The sequence below is a fragment of the Trachemys scripta genome, chromosome 7 (genome assembly GCF_013100865.1).
Source record: "Trachemys scripta elegans isolate TJP31775 chromosome 7, CAS_Tse_1.0, whole genome shotgun sequence".
Taxonomy (NCBI): Eukaryota; Metazoa; Chordata; order Testudines; family Emydidae; genus Trachemys; species Trachemys scripta.
The window spans coordinates 82,024,811-82,052,693 of NC_048304.1; the positions used below are offsets into that span (position 1 = coordinate 82,024,811).

A 27,883-nucleotide genomic window follows, 5' to 3' on the forward strand; every position below is an offset into this window, starting at 1 on the left:
GTTTTTAACCTATGGCTGTAGAGGTTGGATTCCCAATGCTAAATTAATCCCCTATAATTTTATCAATTTAATTATACCATCAGTAATATGATGAAATGGCCTATTGCGTCTTCTCATCCATCTTAACAGAAGCCAAATTTTCAGTTTTGCACCAGCATGAATAAGTGATTGCGCCATTGAAATTGGACTGTACATCATAAAGGGCAGCTCATTTCAACCATCATTGTTTTCATTAAGTTTTCAAAAACAAAAAACCCCACCACTGGAAAAAGACATCTCCAGAATCACACTTTTGTTAAAAGCAATAAAATAAGGTCAAGTTTAATTACACGCAATAGAAACCATACTGCTATCAGAACTGAAACTATTTTATTACAAAGTTTTATTTACAAAATGAAAAATAATCAAATGGGACTATCATAATAGGAAAAAGTGTTTTCACTCTGTGATTGAAAAAAATTAAGCAAGTCTTTCATGCACTCACACGCTAAATTGTTTTTATAATATGTGTAATGTTGAAATTCATGTTTGTGAAACTTGAGTCTCATTCACAGTCTCATTTTTATTTTAAGATGACAAAAACATGGTTCTATACAAGTTGTGTATTAACAGTTCATTTCTGTAAGGACTTTTTGCCTTCCATGAAGATTCATATCACTGAACATTTTGTAAATAACCAGTTGTTACATTGTCAACTTGTCCACTGAACTTACCACCACAAGAAAGACACAAAGAATTAGTTTAATGCTCCCACATTAAACAACTACAATATCTCATTTCTAAAGTTATACTAAACTGAAGCCTTCATTGTGATCTATTGCCTGGATCAGCTTAGATTTTAGGGTTTCTTTGTCTGTGTATTTTGGAAGATCAAGAAGATTAAAGCAAGTGTGAGATACTGGAAGATACCCTTCTCCACCTCCTGTTGGCTGGATGACTAGTTTAAGACACTTCATTCCAAGAATAGGAATACGATCACTGCCTGTTAAAAACACTGCCAAGGAAAACAGAAGAATGAAAGCTGAAGCTAAAGTGACTACTCTGTGTCACAATGATAGTTCCATGCAATATTACACTTCTAAATCACTGTTTTCATTTTTCAGTTCTTCTATTACATGGCTAGCTTTTTACATTAAAGTAGCATGGTTTTGAAATTAAAAATAGTAAATGAATGCTGCTTTGTACATATAAACTCTGATTCATATATGTCTTATTCCGTTTATATTGTTAAATGTGCATCAAATAGAACAAAGTCCCTCTTATGCCAGGGTTTACTTATTTAAAGACCAGTGAGTTCACATCATTTTTGTGGACACTATCATATTTGCAGGTAACTAAGTAACCAGGTTCTAATTTGTTCAATGTCAATTAAATGTGTCTGCCCTGTATTTGAAATGACTGCATGAGCCATTACCAACAACTTTGTTTCTGAGTAAGGGAATTTCGTATGCAACTGTCCTCCTTTTATACGTTCCTGCATCCCAGCATCTCCCACAATTCCGCAGTGCGTGGGCTATTCCCCTCCTGTGCAGTTCCAGCGGTGGTTTAAAGCTGCAGCACAGCCCATGCTGGCCACACTCCCTTTTCTCCAGCTTGCTGCCAGATCTGCTGCCTCTGCAGAAACAGTCAATCACAGTTCTCTTTGCTCCTGAACTTTCCTTAATCTCTTTATTTTCTTCTTTTTTGGGTAGTAGTGAGGAGAATTCTTTGTTTTCTACTTCTCAGTCTGGGTAGTCAGCGGCTAAGCTCCTCTTTCAGTAATGGCACAAGTAGCCACACAAGCACGGATAAGCCCAAATAAGGCTGCCTCACAGATGGAGCACAGGCTGCATGGAGGGTGAATTATGCCCTTGCTTCTCAGCCATCTGATCCTACCACCATGGCACAGCGTTTGAGTTGGATGGACATGTTAGGACCCATCTGCCCCCCCAAAAGCTACAACTCTACCACAGAAAAGCCTGACTGAGGGAGACTGAGCAGAACTTGGAGAGGCTCTAAGCTTGAGGAAAATTTCATTCAGCAAGAGGCTGAGTCCTGGAGCAATTCAAGACCACAAGGATAAGTTCCTAGGAGGGCACCAGGTCCACCACAAAGTCCTGAAACGAGTTCCAAATGCTCTGGGGAAAGAAGCAGGGCTCAAAATTGGACCCCCCGCCCTCACAGCTTGAGTCAGAAAACTCTTACAGTGAGTCCCCCATCCCGGGAAAGTGGGAATTTATAGGGGAGGACTCCAAGGGAGAATTTTCCAGAGGGCTCAGGCCCTGTGCAAGGCTAGCCATATGGCCACACCAGTAAAGCGCATGAATTTTTTTAATGAAATCCAAAAAGAACAAAAAGGATAAGAAAAAACCCAAAAGATATTAGTCCTCCAATTCAGACTTATACTTTACCAAGGAAGGAGAGCCACCAGACTGATTGTGAGCAGAACATAGACAAAATGCAGCATAGACTTTTCCCCCTGAGGACTCCGAAACAAGTGCATAAAGGTTGTATCAATTATGCACATCCAAACTGAGCAGCCCCTTGAGGACAAGCCTCAGAGCACATAACTTCCTGCTAAATCCTTTCCAGAGGCAGCATTTCTTTTGCACCATCCTTTGAGAGGGTAATCAGGGAGAAGTGGGAAGCTCTGAAAAGGACAAGCACATTAACAGGCACACACTCAGATTCTACAAGCTCCAGGAGCCAAAATGTCATAACTGATGTTCTTAAGGTCAATGCTGCAGTAGCATCTCTAGCTTATATGATTATTCCATCCAAAGGAAACTTCTTTCCCAAGAAGCCAATGGATAAGGTGAAAGCTACCCACAGAAGGGACTTTGATGCTTCCTCACCAACTTTCAGAGCATTTCTGACAGCCAATTGGTTTCCTTAAGTTACAATGTCATGGGACTGGAGGACCTGAAAGCCCTTAAGGACAGAAACCAAACTTACTAAGTCTATACCTAAGAAGATCTCTTAAGCAACAGCATTAATGGCAGATGCTTTAATGGATGCTATGAGATTTTCTACCAGGACCATGGCATCTAGCTTCCCAGCCAGGAGACACATATGACTGTCTCTTGAAAGTAGACACTTCAAACATGTCCCGTGCTCTTCTAAATTCACAATATCTGTCTTCTTCAGAGAAAAACTGGACAAGACAGTGACTGAAAAAGTGACTAAAACCAAATAGTTCTTCCCCACTCAACTTGGTACTCTAAGGGACTACAAACCACTACAAACCCCAGAGACGCTCCTTTTGTCCATCTTCCTCACAGAGGTCTCAGAGAAAACCAGATACAGATACCTCAAGGGAAAACCTTGGAACCAAGGAGCAAGAGGAAAATCTAGAGGAGCTCCTGCAACCTTCAAAAGCCCTTTACGACAACAAGCAAACGTGCCTCCACCCAGACCTAAGCAGCAGGATTTCCCATTTTCCAGATGAATGGTTTGTTTCAATCACAGAAAGGTGAGTGTGTTCCAGGAATACTCTCTTGAGCAAAGGGCTCCACCACCATCCCTTCTTCATCCAATCTCCCACGACCCTGCAAAAATGCAAGCTGGTCCAGAACAAGATCTCCCAACTTCTGGCCATGCAGCAACAGGAGGAGTTCCCGCAGGAGGGCATTGCTCAGGGTTTTACTCCAACTACTTCATTGCTCAGAAGCACACTAGAAGAGTCAGGACCATCCTCAACTTCAAAAGGCTCAACAAACAAATGAGGAAAATAAAGTTCCAGATGGAAACTAACTTTGATAGCGATATCCCTGTGTCAGGGCACTTACTAACCTCATTCAATTTGGCAGATGCATACCTTCAAACACCAGTGTGCCCCTGCAGGCTTCTGAGATTTGCTGCTTATATCACGAATCACTCTTAGTACCCAACACTTCCAATCGGTGTCTTATCAGACCCCAGGGTATTTATGATGATGCTGGTGGTGACCAGAGCCAGACTCAGGTCCCAGGGTATTCACCTGTACCCCCTTTTTGATGACTCCTTAATCAGAGCCCCATCTCAGGCGGTAGCACACAGCACCACAATTCAGACTCTGGATCTCCTGCAAGCGCACGGATTCATAATAAACATGAAGTAAAGGTCCTTGAATCCGATATCCACACTGGCCAAGTGAAAGAGCTCACCTATCGTTCCCTGCCCTCAGCTACTGGGCCTCCTGGTCTCACGCATAGGGGTCACTCATTGGCAAAAAAAAAAATCACACATCAGGTGCCTTCACGCTTTTTTTCTGAAAGCATGAGACTACTCCCCCAAACTCATGCAACTTCACTTACACGTCCAAAACAGGCTCTCAACTCCCTGATATGGTGGAAAGTCTGGGGAAACATGGGAATATTCCATATTCTTTCAAGACCTTAGGTTCTCACCATTAATGCCAGCATGAAGGGATGGGGAGCACATCTGTGACCTAGAAGAGTGCAAGGCTGTAGTTCCTTTACCTGGGGTTTCAGATGCATCTATCTCTTGGAACTCAGGGAAAACTAGGTCTTCTGAGATTTGAGAGCCACCTGAATGGAAATCATGTCCTGGTCCACTCTGACAACAGCTGCATACATAAAACAACCAAGTAGGGACAAGCACTGCAGCTCAACATGCAGAAGTGATGGAGATAATGGAATGAGCAGAAATGACTCTCCTTTCCCTAAAGGCAATCAACATACAAGGGGAACTAAACCAAAAGGAAGACTGGCTCAGCCAGCGCAACGTCAGCAACTCAAAATTGTGCCTAAAACCAGGAAGTCTTCAACCTGATTTCACAGGACATTCGGTTTCATCAGTTGACCTGTTTGCCAATCACAAGAATGCAAAGCGGCCAAAATACTTCACCAGGGAAGCAGACCCTAAGTCTATGAGGACAGATGCTCTGTCACACAGCTGGCCACAAGACCTGCAATATGTTTTCCCGCCCTTTCCTTTCACAAGGAAAGTGACCCAAACATAAAGGTCAGAGGATGCAAAGGTGACAAGTGTTAACTCCCACACTGTCCAGGGATACCCTGGTTCTCTGACCTAACAGAACTACAGCTGGAACCACCATTGCAACTACCATTCTTTACCAAGGACCATTCTTCCATCCAGACCAGACCATCTTCATCTAACAGCCTAGCTATTGAAAAGGGAAGTACTAGCCATACTCAGCCTATCTTAAAAAGTGATAGGGACTTCGCTCTCTTCTAGGAAAACTTCCACTCTAAAAGCCTACCCATCCATCTGTAATAAATTCAGCCTTTCATGTCAAGAGCATAAAGCAAACTCACAGCATCCCAGGATTCAAGTTATTCTAGACTTCCTTCAAGAACGAATGATAATGATGCTTGGCTGAAGTTCCTTTATGTGCCAGGTGTAGGCCTCAGTATTGTACTGTTCACAGTCTATTCAGGCTCCCTGGTCAAGAACCCTCAGATATCCAGGTTCCTCAGAGCAGTCATATTGGCCGAACCAGCACTCAGACATCTTTCCTAAACAGGAGCTACTCCAGGTGTTGACAGCCCTAACCACTCATTCTTTTGGACCTGATTTCTGCATAGCCATTTTACCTCTGCCTCAAAACCTATTTTCTGGTGGCTATCACAACTGCCAGACAGATTTCACCCTTTCCCATGCATAGCAGAACTGTGGAAGATGCTTGGCTGCAGAATGTAAAATTTCTTACCCAATAATTTTCTCTTTCTGCTAGCTATGTCTCCTCCACAATTCTACCCATCCTGGATTGCTCATCAGCCGAAGGTCACCATTTTATTGTATAAGTTATCTTATAAGCAAGGTCTTCTGTGTATAGTCACTTGGTTGGCATTGGAATTATTGTTACTATTTTCCACAAGTTTTTGCACAGCTTTAGAAAGAATCATCTGGCAGCAGCCAGAGAAAGGGCCAGAACAGGCTGTGCTGCAGTGTTGAACCACCTCCAGAACTGCACACTGGAAGGAAATAGCTAACATGTAGCAAAACTGTGGTAGATGCTACAAGCAGAAAGGAAATTATTGGATAAATTTTCCATTATTCTCCTATAGCTACAATCTTTTAGCGTTTGCTATCAGTGATATCAAATGATATTTCCACCTAGGAAAAAAGTAAGTCTTGTAGGTAATGAAAAGGAGCCTATTCCGGGATGGACAAAATTCCTAGATTTATTGGAAAGATGAGAATGGTGATTTCAGTCTTTTGCGGTTATTTTACGTTTACTGACTGCCATGAATAATAATCCAAACACTTCAGATTTCCCCAAGCACCTGTTTAAAAAGTTGAGCACTGCAACGCATTATGAAGGGCAACAAATTTGGACTATTACAAATCATTGAGTGAACGAGGAAATCAACAAGGGCTTTCTTGAAAAGCGTCCTGATGACAGCTCCGTTACAAAACCAAAGGTGCTCCAGAGCGAGCACTTCAATTGGTCACAGCTGTAGCAATACTGCATGAGGAGACAGAAGGGTGAAAACAGTTCTATCTGAATGTGCTTGATTTTTTTCTGTAAAATAACCTGAAATTTCTTCACTGGGGAGGGACTTGCATCAGCAAACCAAATGAGAACAGTCTGAATTAACCAGGCTATCCACCACCCAAAATAAATCCACTTATCAAGACTTGGTGAATGCAGTGTAAATGCCATGGCCTACATTTAAAATGAATAAATAAATAAATAAATAAATATCAAAGTACATGGCAGTGCTGTTCTACCCTGTTGGCCACTATGAAGTGATCAAAGGGCCATTCAAATCAGGAAATCCAGAACAAGCTACATGATTATCATTGCCGACCATCCACTCACTAACTAATGAAGCACAATAGATTGGTTGCCGTTGCTGATTACGCAACAACTAACCAAACGTGACGAAAGCCCTCCGAATACCAACCCAGAGCCTCACAACTCAAACCTTTTGTGACTTTACAAGACTCACAAACAAAGTTATTGACAAAGACTCCCTGCTCAGACAGACTTCCTCCCCCATGATGCGTTCACCTTAAAAAATAGGTAGACATAATTATTAGTTATTAAAATTAGGTGCAATTTGTTTTGTCCCCTCCTAGAAAAGCATCAAGCTACAGTAATCCTACTAGGTTTCCTATTTCCATACACTAGTTTCAAATACTTACACAGAAACTGCTTTTTCTTTTCCAGTGGTAACTCGTGAAAAACATCCCAAAATATTTTAATTGTAGGATGGTCTGCCCAATATTCTCCTTTATATTCTGTATTCTGAAGTGACCAAAATATGTGATTATTAGTCAAATTCACAAAATATCAGGACACTGAATATGTAAATACTGTATGTAGAAAGAGACATCACATTGATACTGAGTTATACAAAACTACAAATGTCATTGTTCTATACGCATTTTTATTTTTTTCACCAAGTTTACTTTTTTATGTTTTTATCTCTAAAGATACGTTTTCTCCCACATTGGATACCAGTTAACATCCTACTACTAAAATAATTCTAACACCAGTAAATTCTAATCAGGGTATTTGCACTCTGCCTATATAAATACCTCTTGCACTTTCAGTTGAATACATTATTATTTACCGGAACTTCTTGTTCTGAACTACTTGACTGTACACAGTAACATTGTTTAACTACCACCACATTTCAGTGGTGGATGTACAGTGACTCAAAAGATTTTGGGATCTTCCTGAAAGTTAGGAAATTTCTTGTGTGCATTTACTATAAAATCCTAGCTTCTAACAAAAATCCTAAAGCCTTCCCAGTAAAGTGTACATCTACTACTCTGAACACTAGAACTGGGTGTTTTTTCTGTTACTTTATCCAATATAAGCAGGATTTGTAGCATCACATGAGAAGTCTACGAAATATATCTGTATTACCACTTGTTAACATCTACTGTTCTCAGCTATGGAACACAGAGTACAGGGATAGGCGGCTCTTCTTCAAAAGACACAAAATGAACCAAGAGACCTAGTGGAAAGTTCTACATTAGAGCTATTGTTTTTAATACTATGAAACTACTGCCCCCATTTATTAATGGCATGAATTAGTATTTGTGGCTGTATAGGGAGAGATTTGAAAGAAAAGAAAAAGAAAATGAATGGCACTGAGATAAGGAGGAAATTCCACACAGCAGGGTTCTTGTGATACCAAACAACACAAATGGAAAAGACCGTTACCTTTTTGTAACTGGTGTTCTTCGAGATGTGTTGCTCATGTCTATTCCACAATAGGTGTGCATGCTCGCCACGTGCACCGGTGCCGGACGTTTTTCCCCCAGCAGTACCCGTAGGGAGGGAGCGCCACCTGCAACCCCTGGAGTGGCGCCTGGCTGGCACGGTATAAGGGGAGCTGCGCCCTCCCACCACCCTTAGTTCCTTCTTGCCAGACAACTCCGGCAGAGAGGACGGAGGACTGGATGTGGAATAGACATGAGCAACACATCTCGAAGAACACCAGTTATGAAAAGGTAACGGTCTTTTCTTCTTTGAGTGATTGCTCATGTGTATTCCACAATGGGCGATTCCAAGCTACACCTGCTGGAGGTGGGTAGGAGTTCCCAAGTTCTCAAGACGGAGTACCGCCCTGCCGAACCCGGCATCATCCCTGGTTTGGGAGACTATCGCATAGTGCGAGGTGAACGTGTGAACCGAAGACCATGTGGCGGCCATACAAATGACCTGTATAGGGATGTGGACCACGAAGGCAGCCGACGAAGCCTGCGCTCAAGTCGAGTGCACCCTCACAATGGGCGGCGGGAGGACGCCTGTCAGCTCATAACAGGAATGTATGCACGAAGTGATCCAGTTGGAAAGCCGCTGAGTGGAAATCGGCTGGCCTCTCGAGCGCTCAGCTGAGGCAACAAAGGACTTTCTGAACGGCTTGGTCCACTCGAGGTAGAAAGCCTGAGCCCGCCTCACATCAAGCGTGTAGAGACGGCGCTCCTCACTAGTCACGTGAGACTTGGGGCAGAGGACTGGAAGAAAAAAGTGTCCTGACCCATGTGGTAGGCGGAGATCACCTTCGGGAGGAACTTGGGGTATGGGCGGAGCTGGAGCTTGTCCTTATGAAAGACGGTATACGGCGGCTCGGAGGTCAGGGCCCTGAGCTCCGAGACCTACCTGGCCAATGTGATAGCAACTAGGAAAGCCACCTTCCACGAGAGGTGAGACCAGGAACACGTGGCTAACAGTTCAAATGGGGCCCCTGAAAGACAAGCCAGCATTAGATTCAGATCCCATTGTGGGACCAGAGGCTTAGAGTATGGGTAAAGCCAGTCCAAAGCCTTAAGGAACCGGCAGTCATAGCACGGGAGAACACAGCGTGTCCTTGCACCGGGAGATGGAAAGCCGATATGGCCACCAGGTGCATCTTGACTGATGAGGGCGCCAGGCCCCGGGCCCTCAGGTGGAGGAGGTAATCAAGGACAAGCTGGATTGGGGCGGCCATCGGGGACACACCTTGGTCTGCCGCCCACCTAGAAAACCGAGACCACTTCGCCATGTAGGTGCGCCGTCTACTTTCGAGGAAGACGCGCTGAACTTGTTCTGAGCATGTCCTTTCCTCACCACCTAGCTACTGAGCAGCCACACTGTGAGGTGAAGAGCTGCCAGGTTGGGGTGGAGGAGGCGGCCCTGGTCCTGAGAGAGCAGGTCCGGGCGGAGTGGCAACGGCCACGGCGGAGTCACCGCCAGCCCGAGAGGGTCCCGTACCAGTGCTGCCTGGGCCACGCTGGGGCAATGAGGAGGACCCTGGCTTTGTCTGTCTTTATTTTCTCCAGGACCTTGCTCATCAGAGTGAATGGGGAAAAAGGCGTAGAGAAGCTGGCCTGACCAGGATAGGATAAAGGCATCAGAAATAGCGCCCTTCCCTACGCCCCCCCGGAGCAGAACCGGGGGCATCGTCGGTTCTGCCGGGTCGCAAATAGGTCTACCTGGGGAGTTCCCCACCTTCAGAAGAGCTAGTGGGCCACTTCCGGGTGTAGAGACCACTTGTGCTGAGAGGAAAAGTCTCTGCTCAAGTGAGCCGCCCTCACGTTCTGGGCGCCCGGCAGGTGAAAGGCTTTTAGGTGGATGTTGTGGGCTATACAGAAGTCCCACAGACTGAGGGCTTCGTGGCAGAGGATCGGGCCCCGCCTTGCCGGTTGATATAGAACATTGAGGCCGTATTGTCCGTGAGGATCCTGACTACCTTGCCCTTCAGATGTGAGCGGAAGGCCATACATGACGGTAACACTGCCCTGAGTTGACATTTATACGAAGGGTCAGGTCTTGCAAAAACCACAGGCCTTGGGTCTGAAAATTCCTCATATGTACCCCCCAGCCCAGGTCCGGTGCATCAGACACCAGCTCCAACGACAGGGCCCTGTCCCTGAATAGGACCCCTTGGAGCATGTTGCTTGGGGCGGACCACCACCGCAGGGAGGTGATCACCAAGTTCGGCATGGTGAGGACCTTGTCTATTCTGTCCATGGTCTGGGAGAACTTCGAGGCCAGCCAGAGCTGGAGGGGCCTCATCCTGAGTCTGGCGTGGCGGACCACATACGTGAATGCCGACATGTGACCTAGCAGCTGCAGGCAAGCCCTGGCTGTCGTCACTGGGAACCTTGCAATTGAGTTGATGAGCCATTTCAGGGTCTCGAACTTGTCTGGGGGGGGAGAGAGGCCCTGGCCAACGTTGCGTCCAGGAGCACCCTGATAAACTCTATGCGTTGGACCAGGACTAACATGGACTTGGTGTTGTTTACCAACAGGCGCAGGGCAGTGCATATGGACAGGAGGAGTGCCACATGATCCCTCACCTGTGATCGGGAGTTGCCCTTGACCAGCCAGTCGTCCAGACAGGGGAATATCTGGACCCCCCCGGTGCCTGAGGTCGGTCTCTATTACCAACATGCACTTTGTAAAGACCCTGGGGACAGTGGACAGACCAAATGGGAGGATCGTGAATTGGTAGTGATTCTGTCCCACCACGAAACGGAGGAAGCGCCTGTGCCCTTCGAATACGTGGATGTGGAAGTACGCATCCTGTAGATCGAGGGCAGCGTACCAGTCCCTAGGATCCAGGGAGGGGATGATGGAGGCCAGGGAAACCATGCGGAACTTGAGTTTCACCATGTACTGGTTCAGGCCTCGCAGATCCATGATGGGCCTGAGCCCCCATTTGGCCTTCAGGATAAGGAAATACCAGGAGTAATACCCCTTGCCCAGGAACTCCTTGGGCACCGCCTATATCGCTCCTAGTTCCAGGAGTCGCCCGACCTCCTGCTCGAGCAGAGCCTCGTGCAATGGGTCCCCCAAGAGGGACAGGGGCGGGGGGAGGGTGGGGGTGTTGGGCAGGGAGGAGGTAAACTGAAGGGTATAACCTCAGGAGATGGTGTCGAGGACCCATCGGTCCAAGGTGAGCCGCGACCATTCTGGGAGGAAAGCACACAACCGACTGGAAAAAGGGAGCTTTACTGGGGGTGGATCCCTGCTGAGAACTGGCGAGGTACCCGAGCATCCAGTCAAAAATGCCTTTTACCCGCCTGCTTGCCCTTAGAGAACCCAGGCTGGGGGGCAGGCCAAGACTGCCTCTGCAGGCGTTTTCTATAGTCCCGCTGCTTCTTAGGGGCGGCCTCGTACTTTGGAGGGCAGGAGCCTGCTGCAGCTTGCACTTGGGTTTCGCCGGAGCAGGGACATAGAGGCCCAAGGTCTGGAGGGTCGTGCGAGCGTCTTTCATGCCGTGCAGCCTTGTGTCCGCTTCCTCAGCAAACAGAGCCTTCCCGTCAAAAGGGAGATCCTGCATTGATGACTGCGCTTCGCTGGATAGCCCAGAGAGCAGGAGCTTGAACGACTTGCAGATCTTGCACTTTTCGCTGATATGGGTTTCTCCCAAGCAGCACAGACAGTCCACATGCAGGTCACTCCTTGGCATAGAACGCCTACAAGAGCTGCACTACTTAAATCTCAGGGCGCAGGGCATGCCCCGGCCCAGGCTCACTAACTAACTAAACAAACTGAATGAACGAACAGTTCTGGGGACAAGCTGCAGCAAAACTGAAGCTGAGCAGTTCCGACGCACCTTCACTGGCAGCAAGAAAGAACTGAGGGTCAGGAGAGTGCGCAGCTCCCCTTATACCATGCCAGGCAGGTGCTACCCCAGGGGTCACGGGGGGCGCTCCCTCCACCCCGCGGGTACTGCTAGGGGAAAAACTTCCGGCATCAGTGCACGTGGCGAGCATGCACACCTATTGTGGAATACACATGAGCAATCACTCGAAGAAGAACTTGTATAATGTCGAGAAGATATTTTAAGGATGTATAGTCCAAAAAAGGAAATGGGCTTTTTTTCAGTTTATAAAACACCTGGATAAACATTTTAAAATATTTTCATTTCCTTTCTGCCTGCATGACTTTATAAGGCACCACACAAAAGTAAAAGTAATTCAGAATATATAACTTGTTTTGACTACACAACCTTGTCATCACACCCATGCACTAAAATTTATTTGGCCACTTGTTGACTAATGCATTGCATATTATGATAAGGAAAATTCCTACTGGTTTGTGTGTCTAGATAATATTTATCTAGGCACTATTTAAAAAAAAAACAACAACAACAACAACACCTCCCCCCCCCCCAAACAAAAAAACCTCACATCTGGGTCACCTGCCAGTAAATGGAGCTCTGGGATGTTTTTTTGAGTAGATGAAACTATCATTCAAACAAGAGATGTCTGAAACCACCAAAGACCCTTAAACCTAAATTCTTTGAACACAAAAGTTCATGTGTTAACAAACGTTTTTTTTTTGTTAACTTTTTCTCCTTAAAAATTTAATGCATATGGTTCTCTCTCAGTTCTCTGCAAGGTTTGTCCAAGAGACTTTAGAGAGATCTTGTCCAAGAGACTTTAGAGAGATCAGATATGAAACATTAAGGGTGAGGATGAATCTGTGGAAATTAAGAGATTCCATTTACTGTTAGCAAAATTATGCTACCTCATCTTTATGGAAACTGGAAAGCTTAACTTCAACATAGGAATGTGGGGGCAGGAAGTGCTGGAGAGGCAATACCATCAAGTGTTTTGCTTTTGCATTTTAAATGTATACCAGTTTAATATACTCTAACTAAACTAGCACTTACCTTCTCCAGTTCTTTCCAATCATAATTTGTGTTCCCAATCACCATCGCCTGCAGCTCACTGGGCTGGAAGAGCTGAAGAACTTTACCACCACACACCTTATGAAAGCCTGTGTGGAATGCATCAAATAAGGAAGCCACTGATTTACTGAAGATGTAATCCACATAGGCATCTACAAATTCTTGCCTGTAGAGTGAAGACAAAAGCAAACACATTTTAAAAACTGAAGATATTTAAGTACCATTCTTCCATGAATAAATCAATGGTCAACCTAGCACAAAATACGGATTTTAAGATACTGTATTCTGCCTACGGTCTTTGCTGCGGCCACAATGAAGATCCTTTGACCACGAGCAGAGCATTAATTCAATTCTTCCCAAAACAGAGAGTATGGCGTGGACAAACAACAACATTAAATAATGCATTTCAGACAACATGAGCCTTTTAATTATTTGTACCCTCCATAATGAATTGGCTCTTCCGGAAACTTGCACTGCCTCTTGTAATGCTGATTCACAGTGTAGTGGTCTGAAACTCATTATTCAAGTCACTGTTCCTTTAATAAAAAGGGTTATTTTCAGTTTTAGGGAGTGATTGTGTATGCTCCGTGTTGGAAGACAAGTTCGTAACTCCCATGGACATCTCATGTTCTGTATAGTGTCCGGATCACACAGAAAGGGTTAATTATGGTTAGGGAAAATAGTTTGACTATGAGAACTACTCCTTGTTACTAAAGAGCATGAACATATCAGGCAAGATACTTGAAATGTTTGCACTCAAATACAGATGGCAAAAATCCAATAATTTACTAGTTTACTTTTGACTGTGAATATTTTTACACCAGTTTAGTCAGCACTAAGTGGTTCAATCATGCTGCCGTTATTTCTGTTAGCAGATTACCAGTACCCTACCAATACATTTTTTTCAGGGAAATCCATAGTATTTTTGTGTATTATCAGGGTCATCATTTATCTCAGAAGGATCATTTGAATGCACCTTGCAAACAGCCTGGCATTTGTTTGGGTGGTTGCCACGCAAATCTTTACAACGCTACCTTTTGCCTAGGTAATGTTGCTGCAATATTCACAATATTATTAAGATTGTAACTGAGATTGCTATACAAAGGAAAATAAAAGGTGCTAAATGATAGAGGACTGTAAAAACTCTCAAAACGCAGTCAGTGTCAGACGATAATCAGTACTAACAAATTATTGATAAAGCACACCTTCCCAGTACACTTCAGGCAGTACCTGAATCTCTTGGCATGCTTCCAATTCATGTAAATATACAACAATTAAGCAGGCAAACCAAAAAAGTGAATAGACATCTTCATGAAACAACAACAGGTACTTCCTTAACAATGAAATCCCACAAATACTGGCAGCAGCGTAGTGATCCTTTACTATCAGCCAAGAATTAAAAAAAAGAGGCTACTCACCTGTAACTGGAGATTTTTCAAGATGTGCAGTCTATCTGTATTCCACACATGGGTATGCAAGCACATGATCTCAGACCAGAAAAATCTTGAAAATAATGTCTGTTGGTCTGTGCCTGCACCCTGTGCTTGATACTAATGGTACAAGGGGAGGTGCAGAGCAACTACCTCTCCAGTTCCTTCTCTACTACAAATCCAGTCACGTCCAAAGCAGAGAGGAAGGAAGGCAAGTAGTGGAAATGGATCTGGACCGCACATCTCAAAGAACCTACAGTGACAGATGAGAATGCTGGTCCCTATGAGTATTTCACAGGTGGGTGACTGGCAAGCAGCAGATAAACAGGAAGGGAGATGTGAGGATGCAGGAGTACAGATATCTGTAACATTGCAATTCTGCTTGTAGCAACACATAATACTTCTTGAAAGGGCAGATGGAATTCCAGATTGCTCCCTTACAAATGTCTAGCAGAGGGACTTCTCAAAGAAATGCTACTGAGATTGTCTGTGCTCTAGTGAAAAGGGCCTTCAGCCCATCTGGAGGAGGGAGATGCACCAACTGATAGCAAAGGAGGATACAACCAGATATTCACTTAAAGAGTCTCTGAGCAGATATCGCTTGTCCCCATGCTCGCTCTGCTATAGCAACAAATAATCTAGGTGATTTTCTAAATGATTTCACTCTTTGCAGGTAGAATGCCAATGCTCATCTGATGTCGAGAGAACAAAGTCTCCTCTACTCGCTGGAGGCGTGAGGCAAAGAATATCAGTAAAGCAAATCAACTGGTTTATGTAGAACTTGGAAGTTACTTACAGGATGAATTTGGGTGAAGGCAAAGGGATACCTTCTTTTTATGAAATGTAGGTGTATGGCAGGTAGACCGTGAGGGCCTCCAGCTCACCTTCTCTCCTGGCCAACGTAATGGTCCTCTGCAAGGCAACCTTCATAGAAGATGGGACCTCAAGAACATGGCCGACAGTTTGAAAGATGGCCTGTTAAGTGTTGAAGGTATGAGTGTAAGATCCCACTGTGGCGCTGGCTTCACTATTGGTGCGGAAATCCTAGTCAGAATCTAGGAATTTGGTTGTTACCGGGTGAGTAAAAATAGAATAGTCATCTACTGGCAGATGGAATGTACTGATTACTTCTAGTTGGATTCACAGCAAGCTAATGGAAAGATTTGTCTTGACAGTGAAGACAGTCTAAAATAGAAGCAAGACCTGCTGGCCCTCATCATAATTGGTTCTGTTGCACCCAGAGAGAGAGAGACAGAGACACACACACACACACACACACACACACCCCTACCTCTATTTGGTTAGGTAACATTTCCTGCTGTAATTATGAATAGTTTGAATGGCCTGCGAAGATGAATGCTCTAGGTCTGACACCCATCCAAATATCAAGCGATGAGAAAAATCAAGAGAGTCCAGGATGGGATCTCATACTTTCTTTCTCCTGAGTCAGCAGGTCCAGAAAGGACTAAATACTGATGGGTTGACATTCATAGGCAGACCAGAAAGCATAACTGTCTGGGCCAATTGGGTGTGATGAGGATGACTTGTGCTTTGTCATGATGAATCTTTCACAGAACCTTAGGTAGTAGCGGGATGAGAGGTAAGACATGACAGGAATGTCCACTGCCACAGAGTCCTGACCCTGTACTGCTCTGGAACAACATAAGTTGAACTTCTTGTTCATCTGGGAGATTAACAGGTCCCAAGATGGTGTCCCCCACTAAACGATGCGATGTTCATGATGCTCATGTTCATGAACTGAATTCATGATGTTCATCACTGAATTGCGTAACTCTCACTCGTGATCAATGACCAAATGCCTGCTGAGGCCGTCCACCAGCGAGTTCTGAGTACCTGGGAAGTACATTACAGAAACTGTGATGTGGTTCCATATACACTAATTCCACAAATTGACCAACTCTACACACAGTGGGGGGGAAGGAGGGAGAGAGAGATTGTCATGTTGGGTGTCAGAGGTAGGAAAGGTATGCCAATGCACACGTGTTTCCAGGTTCATCTACTAGGTCAGTGATACTCTGACATTGACAGGGATTGTCACTATGGTGTTCATGCTAGGTCTGTCTGGCATATTACTAACCAGAGCCAGAGAAGCAGCCTAGCAAACAATGTTATATAAGTACAGAAGGCCATGCGGCCTAGCAAAGAAAGACAGACCTGGACTGTTGTTCAGGGTTTGAGAGTCACTTAGTTTATCAGACTGCTCATGGCATGGAGTCTGTTCACAGAGCATCCTGCTGTTAAGTCTAGGGTCATTCCTATAAAGTCTATCAGCTGCATGGAGGTCAGATTAGTCATCTTCATGTTCACACAGACTCCCAAGAATACCAGGAGGCAGAGCAAGGACAAGGTTGCCAACTGTACTTCCAGACAGTATTTACCTGTTAGAAGCCAGTCGTCCGAGTATGGGAAGACATTGTAGCCATTTTGTCTTATCTATGGTGGCACCATTGAGAAGTCCTTTATGAAGACCATAGGTGCTGTGGCCAGACCAAACTAGAATTCACTGAACTTGTAGTGTTTCCTGTCCTACCAGAAATCTGAGGAACCTTCGCTGGAATGGGTGAATGTCCACATGAAAGTAAGCATCTTTCATATTGAGAGCTGCAAACCATGTGTCTTTTCCAAGGAGGGAATTATTGATGCCAACATAACCATGCAGAATTTTAAATTGCAAATAAAAATATTTAGCTGAGTAGGTTGAGAATGGGCCTTCATCCTGCCTTTTTCTTTGGATCTATGAAGTATTTGGAGTAGAACCTTCTACTTGATGCTAAAATGGCACTTGTTCTATTGCTTCTCATTTGAGGAAAGAGTCCACCTCCTCTTGGAGGATCTCCTCATGAGTGGTCCCTCAACAGGGACTGGGAAGGAGTTATTGGAGAAGTTGGACAAAGAAACTCAATGGTGTAGCCAAAGTGGATGATATCTAGTACTCACGTGCCCATTGTTATAGCCCTCCAATTGTAGGAAAATAGGCTAAAGCTCAGCAAAGTTGACGTCAGAAACACGCAGGGATGGCATCACTGTTAGGTTGCAACTCAAGCGTCCCATCAAAAAGTAACCTTTAGTCAGTGGATGAGGTTGGATGGCTGTCATAGAGGTGGATGGGGCTGAATACCTTGGCCTCTGCACTCCTTGATGATTATGTGGCAGTTTGTATAATCATTGCTGGTAGAAAGGCTGTGGAAGAGGCCTTGGCTTATACCTGTTTATGATGTTTTCTCTTCATAGTTAGGGTATAAATTCCCAGGGAGCGGAGGGTTGTTGTGGTGTCTTAAGTATAAAGACTCATTTGTTTTATTGTTAAAGAGGCTGGTTTAATTGAAGGGAAAGTCCTTGATGGTATTCTGAACCTCCCTGGAGAACGCCAAAGAATGAAGCCATGACACTCGCTGCATTATTTTTGTGGTCAATGTAGATCTTGATATGGTATCCACCAGGTCCACTGTATCTTGCAGTGAGGTTTTAGCCACAAGTCTACCTTCCTCAACAAGGGCTTGGAATTGGCCCTGTCCACCTGGAAAAGTATCATCTGTGAACTCCAGGAACTTAGAGCAATTCATAAAAATCACAGTTCGCTAACAGGGCCTGTTAGTCAGAGATTCTGAACTGGAGGCTGGTGGATGTAAATACCTTCCTTCCCTGAAGGTCCAGGTGTTCAGCTCCCTTGCCTGCAGGGGTGATCTTATGGTGCTGCTGCCCTGATCTTTCCATGGCTGCTTGTACTACTAGGGAATAGGGGGCAAGGTGGGTAAACAAGAATTCTGCTTTCACAGGCAAAAAATAATGTTTCTCTGGCCTTTTAGAAGTAGAGGTATATGTTGCTGGTGTACGCCTTACCACTCCAGCTGGTTCCTTAATGGCCTCATTCACCAGAAAAGCTACCCTATTGGATCTGGTGGGCTGCAGGATCTTCGAGACATGTGCTGTGTATCTTGTGCTACTTCTAATGGAATATGAAGTTCTGCAATAGTTCTTGACATTGCCTATGCTCATCTGGTGGGGATGGTGAAGATGGGGCAATTGCATCATCGGGTAAGGAACACAATATACAGGTTGGTACTGCTGGTACCAGCAAACGTGGCTTGTTGACTTCCTCCTCCAGGTACTCCTGTGGACTCCTGTGCTGCTGTCTAGAAGGAAGAGGGGGATGATATGACTCTAGTAGAGTGCACTGATCTGGTGTGTCATGCATAAGAATCCCATGGACCCAACAGAACTGGTATGAAGGATGAAAAACTAGTTGGGTGGGGGCAGCAAGGCATTGGGTACCAGTGATTTCTGGGAGGGTAACCACGCTTGAGTGGAGATTGAGCCCTAGAAACTCTCAAACCTGACTGGTCTAACCTCCCTGAGCTGTGGAGACGATGGTCCACCCTGGACATTGGATTCAGCCAACAAGAAAGCTGGGTCCAGCTCCATCGGGGATACTGCTGCTGTCAGTGGGAAGAAGCTCCAGCCTAGGGACTGTCTAGGGGAGTAAATCCTTATTGGGGTGGTATCCTTTTCTGGGGTCAAAGTGACCCTCAGAAGGACTGTGACTAAAAGAGGAGGGCAAAGATAACTTCCAGATTAGTTTATGTCTCTATTGATCCCAGAATACAAGGGGTCCCAGTTGACGGTTCTGCTGTGCCAGACTTAGTGGTTGGCGGGTCCTTATGGGGCCAAGTCGGTACTATTGCAAAGAGTGAGAGTCTTGTCTAGAGCTCTTGGTAGGTCCTGGCAGATATCGGTCCTTCGGCTTGCTAGAGGTCATCGTCTGCACTGGAGCTGCTACCACTGGAGCTTTGCTTCTGTGCACTCTCTCTTCACATTTGGGAGGCTTAGGCAGACCTAAATCTTTGGGACCTGCATGCAAAGACTCACCTGACCTGGAAGGAGTCAGAGAAGCATCCCTTTTCCTGGAAGCAGGTTTAGAGGGGGACCTGTTTTTATATCTGTGAAAGTGCCTCTTATTCTCATGAGAAGCCCGAGATGGTGGGTCTTCAGGATTTATCTGATCCAGCTTCTGCTACAGAAAGCATAAAGCTTGAAGACTGCTTCTGATGTACAGAGTGGTCTCCCTGATATGGATCTGACTGGAGTCATGTGGCTTTCTCCATGAGGGGCTTCCTCACTTGGAGCTCTCATCTCTCTTGGGTCCAGGTTGGGAAGGAACAACATATTACACTGGCAGAGACATGCCTCCTCTAAGGCAGTATAGGCAGCCCTGGTGGTCGTTGCTGACAGAGAAGCTGTGAGGACAAGAGAGAGTTTTAAGTCCCAAAATTTTGGGCACAGTCCTACTCCCGGGAAGAGAGAGACAGACAGGATCCTAAGGTGGGGAAAAAACTAAGCTTCTCTATGTAAAATTTAAAACAAAAACAAAAACAAACAAAACACACAACAAAAACACTAACGAACTATGTACAATTACATTTGCAAAGGTAAAAGTGAGGTGAGAATAACTGTGGGCACAGAGGACTCCGATTCAGGCCATGCGGCGGTAAGAAGGAAATGGAGAGGCGGTTAGTCTGTACTTTGCTTTATACTCTTCGTGCTAAGCACGGGGAGATCCAGGGTGCAGGACCAATGGATACTACCGGAAAGATTTTTCTGGTCTCAGGTGTACGAGATGCATGCATATCAACATGTAGAATATATAGAGGGACCAGCACTCAAAGAACTGAGAGATTACAGGTGGTATTATCTTCCCATGACTGCTAACCTCACAGTAAAGTAGTTTAGTGTATTTTTTTCCACACAACATAAGCCATCAGCTAGAATCGTTAAATATATTTTAAATATTCATTTTTAGAAAAGGATTCTTATTGGTTTCAGAAAAGGAAGCATCTTTTGATTTAAAAAAAAAAAGTGTTCATCACAATGTTTCTGGGCTCATGTACATAAATTATTAAAAATAGCACTAATAAGATGGCCTATATCTAATTAAATCTAAAGAAACAATTTCACAATCAGTTATAGACAGATATGTCCCACTAAGCCATAGACAGAACATCTAATGTTTATACAGTATTATTCCTTTGACATATGTGAAGCTGACTCATCTAGTCCATTCATCTTCAGGGGACAATGAATGCAACCACTCCACCACCAAGAAGGTGCAAAAGGGACACTCTTGATCACAACAAAGATGTAAATTTAATTTCCATACTGGATTGCCAATCTTGAAGCAAAATGTGGTGAGTTATATAGGCAGAGTCTGAGGTTACCTGGAATGGGTCCATAGTTGTTACAGCAGTCATGAGAGCTGTCATAACTATAAAGGGAAGGGTAATAGCTGTCCTGTGTACAGTACTATAAAATCCCTCCTGGCCAGAGACTCCAAAATCCTTTTCCCTGTAAAGGGTTAAGAAGCTCAGGTAACCTGGCTGGCATCTGACCTAAAGGACCAATAAGGGGACAAGATACTTTCAAATCTTGAGGGGGGAAGGCTTTTGTTTGTGTTCTTTGTTTGAGAGTGTGTTCCTTCTCGGGACTGAGAGGGACCAGACATCAATCCAGGTTCTCCACATCTTTCTAAACAAGTCTCTCCTATTTCAAACTTGTAAGTAAATAGCCAGGGAAGGCGTGTTAGTTTGCCTTTGTTTTCTCAACTTGTAAATGTACCTTTTACTAGAGTGTTTATCTTTGTTTGCTGTACTTTGAACCTGAGACTAGAGAGGAGTCCTCTAAGCTCTTTAAGTTTGATTACCCTGTAAGGTTAATTTCCATACTGATTTTACAGAGATGATTTTTACTTTTTTCTTTAATTAAAAGCCTTCTTTTTAAGAACCTGATTGATTTTTCCTTGTTTTAAGATCCAAGGGGTTTGGATCTGTATTCACCAGGAGTTGGTGGGAGGAANTTCTCCTTGTTTTAAGATCCAAGGGGTTTGGATCTGTATTCACCAGGGAATTGGTGAAAGGTTTTTTCTCAGTGCTTCCCAGGGTGGGAATCTAGAATTGGGAAATGGTGGCAGCGGAACCAGAGCTAAGCTGGTAGTTAAGCTTAGAAGTTTTCATGCAGGCCCCTACATTTGTACCCTAAAGTTCAAAGTGGGGATCCAGCCTTGACAAGAGCCCAAGTCAACTACAAGGATATGTCATCCAAGAAATGTAAGGTGCAGTAGGACAACCTATGCATCATTGCTATTCTTAATGTAACCATATTCCACGACTCAAACACAAGGTTAATATTATCAAATGAAACTATTATTGCATAAGAAAAGCACCTATACCTGAAGTCATAGACAAATAGCTAGAATACCCCAAGGAACACTCTTAATTCAAACTGAACTAGGTCACTGCCTACAGAGAGTTGAATTAACTAAGGCCTTGATGTATCATCCACTCATGTATTTATACTGCACCCATCAGATATCTGTTCTAAAAGAAAGTCAGATGCCTCTCTCATGATAGATGGTGATCAATTTACTAGTGAACAACTCTGCACTGAATAGCATGGACTGAGTAGTGTCCCAATCAGCCAGTGCCCTAGGCTTCTGATGGGAGACCTGTGGAATTGCTGACAAAGAATCACACACCTGGTCTGCACCTGAAAAGAGAATCCTTCTTGCTTGTTTTCCCACCATAAGCTCTACAACAGGGGTCATAGCATCAAAGTTCTCAGAAGCTTTGACACTATTTTACTTCATAGGAAAAAAGATTTGTCTCTCACAAGAGGACTGGGAGAACTGGCTCCAATATTAGAGATATATAATAATTATGGATGCAATTTTTACTGAAAGTTACGGGCTTCTTATGGAGGTTTGAAGTGATCGGGGTGAGGCACAGGACTACTAAAGAAGCAAAAGCAATGCTTAGACTTATGGATGCTGGAAAAAGAGCACATTAAAACAATTATGCATTACATTTCCTGAAATATATGGTATTTAGGAGCATCACAACACACAGCCACCACTTCTGGCTCTTTCCTACTGTTGGCAAAAGCAATCTTGGAGCACTATATCATGTATTTTATTTTCACATACAAGTAATCTGGAAACTCCAATATCCTATCAGTATTTGAATTTTTGCCTTTTGGAGAGGGAGGAAGAGGTAAGGGAGTACAAGGATTGAGAGGCAGGAAGGACTGTGGTGCAGTGTTCCCCCCAATTACATAGCTAGAACACAGACATCAAGCAAACATGGAAGTTATAATTTTACTCCACATGTTTCCCCACCAACCTAGGGTCCAGCCCTCCTGATGGTGGATGCCAGATTAGGGTGAGGAAAAAACTGATTCACTGTGGGATATCTTCACTGCAAAGATGGTCATAGCGATGGTGAAATGAGTGGATAGCTCCCTCAAAGCCTCCGACCTTTCCTCTTTACTCGCCCCTAATAGATCCAGTTGCAGAAATAGCTTTCAGATATCGGGCTATAGGCTCAAGCAGCAATCTACCCAGCCAAGCATATTTTCCCTGTCCTCACAAACACTTAGTCCAGTTGTAAGCACATGTCATGGTCTCAAGGAACATGTCCTCTGATCCACCTGTCCATGAAAAGGAAGCAAAAAGCAGGAGCATGCTAAAAAGAAAAACTAAAGAAAGATGAAAATACACAAAAAAGCCAAAGGGGAAAAGAGAACAAACAAAAATATAGGGGAGGGGAAAGAGAGAGAGAGAATGGACAGTGCGGGGGGGCGGAATTGGTAGCAACTAAATCAGGGCCCTCCACAAAGGGACAAGTGGTGTCATCCCCATCTGCCAATACATTGAAAGAAGTGGAGTGGGAATTAATAAAAAAAAAAAAAAAGTTTGTTTTAAAGAGAAGTAATAGAATCCACGACTTCCATAACAAAAATCTCTGCCTGAGAATGCTACAAGTTCCTTACCATCAGACTCATTCACCTTTTCTTCCAAGGGAAAGATGTCCCCAGAACTACATTTCCCAAATTGGGGGAGGCTACAAAACTGCATCAAAAAGGAGGCTTTGATTTCTACTCAGCAAATTCTAATTATACTCAAGTTCCTTGCAGATCAGTACAGTTTTGTTTAGGTTAATCATTTAGCAGTCTAAGGCCATTACTAAGAGATATGAGTTGTCTTCTCTAGGGAGGCATATTTAGCAAACAACCTAACCTTATAAAACGAAGAGAATTGTCTAAATAGGCCCTACATAGCTTTCAAGTTAAAAATTCGAGTTGAAACAACATACTTCAAATAGCAACTAATAAGTTACCGCACAAATTATGTTCTCTCAGCAAGTGGAAGAATTCATCATGTTAAATAAAAGCTTTTTTCCCCCTATACCAAATATGCTAATTTCTGTATCAGAGCAAGTTCTGTTTAGCAGTCAAGTTATTCCTTTCTGAAACAGGCTAAAATTGAAGCACTAACTGACCACTACACCCGCACTGTTACAATTCACTTACCTATTTTGTTTGACCACAGGAATGTCGGCACCTTTAGGAACCAGCTCTTTTACTTCTGTTGTTCCAAAATTTTCCACAGTGATCTGTTTAAAATTAAAACGCAGAGTACACTTCATTCACTGTTCCAAAAGACCATTTTCCCTCAATTCAGGGCAGGTCTACACTACTGCTTACGTCGATCTAACTTACGTTGCTCGGGGGTGCAAAAAAGCACCCTCTCCCCGAGCAACACAAGTTTTGAGCTGCTCACACTGGTGCTATGTCGGCAGGAGATGCTCTCCCACCGACGTAGCTTACACTTCTCGATGAGGTGGAGTAATTACGCCAAAGGGAGAGCACTCTCCTGTCAGCACAGCACGTCTTCACCAGATGCCCTATAGAGGTGCAGCTGCACCAATGTAGCGCTGTAGTGTAGACTTGCCCTCAGCCATGGGCAGTGTTTCACAATCAGCTTAACATTAAAATACAAACTGAATGCAAAATTCTAATAGGAGAGCAGCTAGTGTTTTTGGTAACACATATTCTGCTAGAGGTAATCATAATGGATAGTTAAAGCAACATGTAAAATACTTAAAAAAAAAAATTCAAAAGCTTACCGTAAAGTTGAGACAAAATGTCTCCTCTATGTCATCTTCTGGATAGTCCAGTAACTGCTGCATACTTCTGCAAAACATTACGTTTTGTCTTCATCTCAATGCATTGAAAAATTAACATATGTTGAGTATGTGTTCTCAGTATTTTGTCAGTTCTGTATCTTTCTACAGTTATCTTCTTTGAATTTCTCACTTAGATGACTAGCATTTAGAAGTGCAAAGTTAGGAAACCCTCCACTGACTCATGTTTCATTTAAGTTGAAATGCACCACAAAGCTTAGTGAACATTTTCTTGTTTTCCCTTCATTTCTGAGAGGCCTTAATTCCTTCCAATTGTCTACTCTACAAGCAAGGTGAGAGGGTTCTTATTTTGGAGTTGGAAAGGAGCAAGAGGGCTCACAAAATAGGAAAAGAGGTAGGGTACTGAGAGAAGTAGAATGATAGCAGCCTGATCCTTCGTCTCAGTACCTGAAATATATGTTTCAATACTGTTTATGGAGTAAGTGAAAAGTCTATAGAAGAAGAAAATATTTAGTAATAAAAGGCAAGTTCTACAAAAAGTCTCTCATTGACTTCAATGGGAGCTCAGAGAGCTCAGCATTTCAAAATCCATTCAAGCTTACTTACGAAACTAAATATAGATTTAGGAGCTTAAACTTTAAGTCCTCTTTTTAAACTTTGCAATGGGATTTATATTGTTGAATTCTGATTCCTCATTTGGTATGACCTTATACGCCATTACATTTCATAAAATATTTTCTTTAACTCTTCTTCATTCCTAGCAATCTGGCTTTAGACCTAGGTATAACACAAAAGACGGCACATATTCCTTTGATTGATGGAAGATGGCAGAGCTGCAACTCAAAAATATCTCCCTTAATTGCCTTGCACATGTCGAACAGAAGTGGATGGGAACATGGGACACTACAGTTATGAGCCATTGAGGAAAATGTATAATAGCCCATCAAGCACCTTTGGATCCTCCTCAAAAGAGTATAATTTGCCAACTGATCAAAATGTTCTGTTTTATTTTTGTTTAATGAAGATGGGAACAATATACACACACACATTAAAAATAAATGGTTTTCTCTGAATTTTCTGGTCTCAAATACTTCAAAAATTGATATTAACTATATATCCTCAAATGAAAAAAAAGTTCAAATTCATAACATGTACTTGTTTTTGAAATATGCAAATCAATATGTCCTCATTAGAAACTGAATAAATTGCCTAAAACTGAGATTATGTTCAAAGTAAGATGAGTTATATTTACAACACACACATCTGAACCTAAAAATTTCAAAATTTGGGGACATTAAGTTCCAAACAGGAAAGAATTCTTAATCCCAAAACTAAGCATCTGAAAGTATATAAAACAGTAGTGTAAATCCAAACTCAACTTTTAAGCCTAACAGTATTATACTAATTAGAGCTTTTTGTCTATTTATTGAGATATTATTTATTAAATTTCTTGTACATTACAGGAAACTACATCGTGCATTTAATAAGAAAGATGATACACTGGTTATCCTGTCATTCAATTTATATCGGCTCACCTGCCAACATCAGGCATTAACTCTTTTAAGTCATCTAGAGAAGGCTTCTTATTCAACAGCTTCTTGTACAAAGCCAAGGGGAACTGAAGGTCTACAATAGTAAAATTATATATTGCGAGCCCACAGACAACACCAATCAAATGGAACAAGTCACTGTCTTCAAAGGTCTATGATGAACAGAAAATAGAAGAGTTAAGAGTTAAAACATTTGTCAACTGAAAAAAAAAATGTTCAGATTTTTAATAGTTTTATATTCTATTTCATTTACATTTCCTATAAACAAAAATATAATCTTATTTCACAGACACTGTTAAAACAGGTACGTTTTTAACCAGTTGAGTAAGACTGAAATCCAAGGAGAAAAAATGGTTACCTAACCTTTCGTAACTGTTCTTCAAGATGTGTTGCTCATGTCCATTCCATTCTAGGTGCGTGCACGCCCATGTGCACAGTTGTCGGGACTTTTGCCTTAGCGGTATCCGTAAGGCTGGCTGTGGCACCTCCTGGAGTGCTGCGTTCATGCATCGGTATATCAGGCGCCACTGGCCCTATGCCCTCTCAGTTCCTTCTTGTCAGCAACTCCGAGAGGGGCAAGTAATGGAATGGACATGAGCAACACTGACCTGTCTTTCCATATTCTTTATGGAAATATGCTTATGATATGAATGACATAACTGAGATATACTTCATGCAAGATGGCTCATGTGAGGTTATGATTAACTGAATGCGATTATCCTATTTGTATGCATGTATTATTTCTGTATCTGAAATTAGGAATAGTGACTGTATCTGTATTTCAACTATGTTACTTTGGGTGACAGCCACTGCCAACACTTCAGATACAACAATGGAAAAGCCAGACAGGGCGGATGGCCCATCAACAGGGACAATGGACTGTAAAAGAGCTTAGTCTTCCTGTGAAGAATGGTTACAAGGGTACAGAGTCAGGTGGTCTTGTCACCTGATACTAAAACATTATCTGGGACTTCTTGTAACTTTCTACTGCAAGGGACGGGGAGTCAAACTAGAAAACGAAAGACTCCCGCCTTATGCAAATCCTATTTAAGGGTGGGGAGTGAGGTAATCCTGGTCATCAGTTCTCCCCTGTTACCCCACCCAAGATGATTGCTGGGAACAACTAAGACCGACCGGGGGAAAGAACTTGGTCCAGGCTGGAAGGGCGTCTGGTCTGTGAAGAAGTTTATTAGAACCACATTTAGGGTGAGAACTCACATGTAACCAGTGTATTAAGCTTAGTTTGCGTGCTCTGTTTTATTTTCTTAGTAAACTGCCTTGTTCTGTCTGCTGTCTCCTTAACTACTTAAAATACATCTGTTATAGTTAATAAATTTATTTCTGGTTTATAATACAACCCACTGTATATGATTTCTAACTGGGGGGGAGGGGGGGAGAAATTGTGCATACCATCTTCCACATTGAGAGAAGAGGTGAATATATCTTTGGGTCTATATTCCAAGGGAGGTGGACATCTGAGTGCTGGAGCAAGTCCCGCACGCTGAGTCTTCCCAGAGCTGGTGAGTGTGTGTGTGTGTGTGTGTGTGTGTGTGTGTGTGTGTGTGTGTGTGTGTGTGTGTGTGNTGTGTGTGTGTGTGTGTGTGTGTGTGTGTGTGTGTGTGTGTGTGTGTTTTTTACAGGAGGTGTTAAGAGCCTGGCTCAGCAAGACAGGTTAAAGGGGGCCCACGCTGGCAGAACACGTAGACTCTGTGGTATCTCAGCACATCAGGTGACTTCCCAAGGGGTCCAACCCATTACAGTACACGTCTCAAAGAACAGTTATGAAAAGTAGGTAGCTGTTTTTTCTTCAAGTGTTTGCTCAT

The 27,883-nt window shown here is 43.4% G+C and overlaps 1 protein-coding gene across 5 annotated transcripts in view; it reads right to left on the minus strand.

Annotated features, from left to right (window-relative positions):
• Position 1: 1 nt before the first annotated feature.
• Positions 2–27,883, minus strand: part of HERC4 (HECT and RLD domain containing E3 ubiquitin protein ligase 4) — an 86,646-nt gene continuing 58,764 nt past the window's right edge. For 4 of the 5 annotated variants that reach the window (XM_034775478.1, XM_034775476.1, XM_034775479.1 and 1 more), the window contains 6 exons: positions 26,046–26,212; positions 24,493–24,559; positions 23,897–23,979; positions 13,071–13,254; positions 7,096–7,198; positions 2–994 (listed from right to left, as the gene is read on the minus strand). In XM_034775478.1, coding sequence (XP_034631369.1) covers positions 786–994; positions 7,096–7,198; positions 13,071–13,254; positions 23,897–23,979; positions 24,493–24,559; positions 26,046–26,212 — 813 coding nt within the window. In that variant the 3' untranslated portion in view covers positions 2–785. Of the gene's footprint in view, positions 995–7,095; positions 7,199–13,070; positions 13,255–23,896; positions 23,980–24,492; positions 24,560–26,045; positions 26,213–27,883 lie in introns of those variants that run through there. The other variant, XR_004646425.1, reaches the window with a different exon arrangement.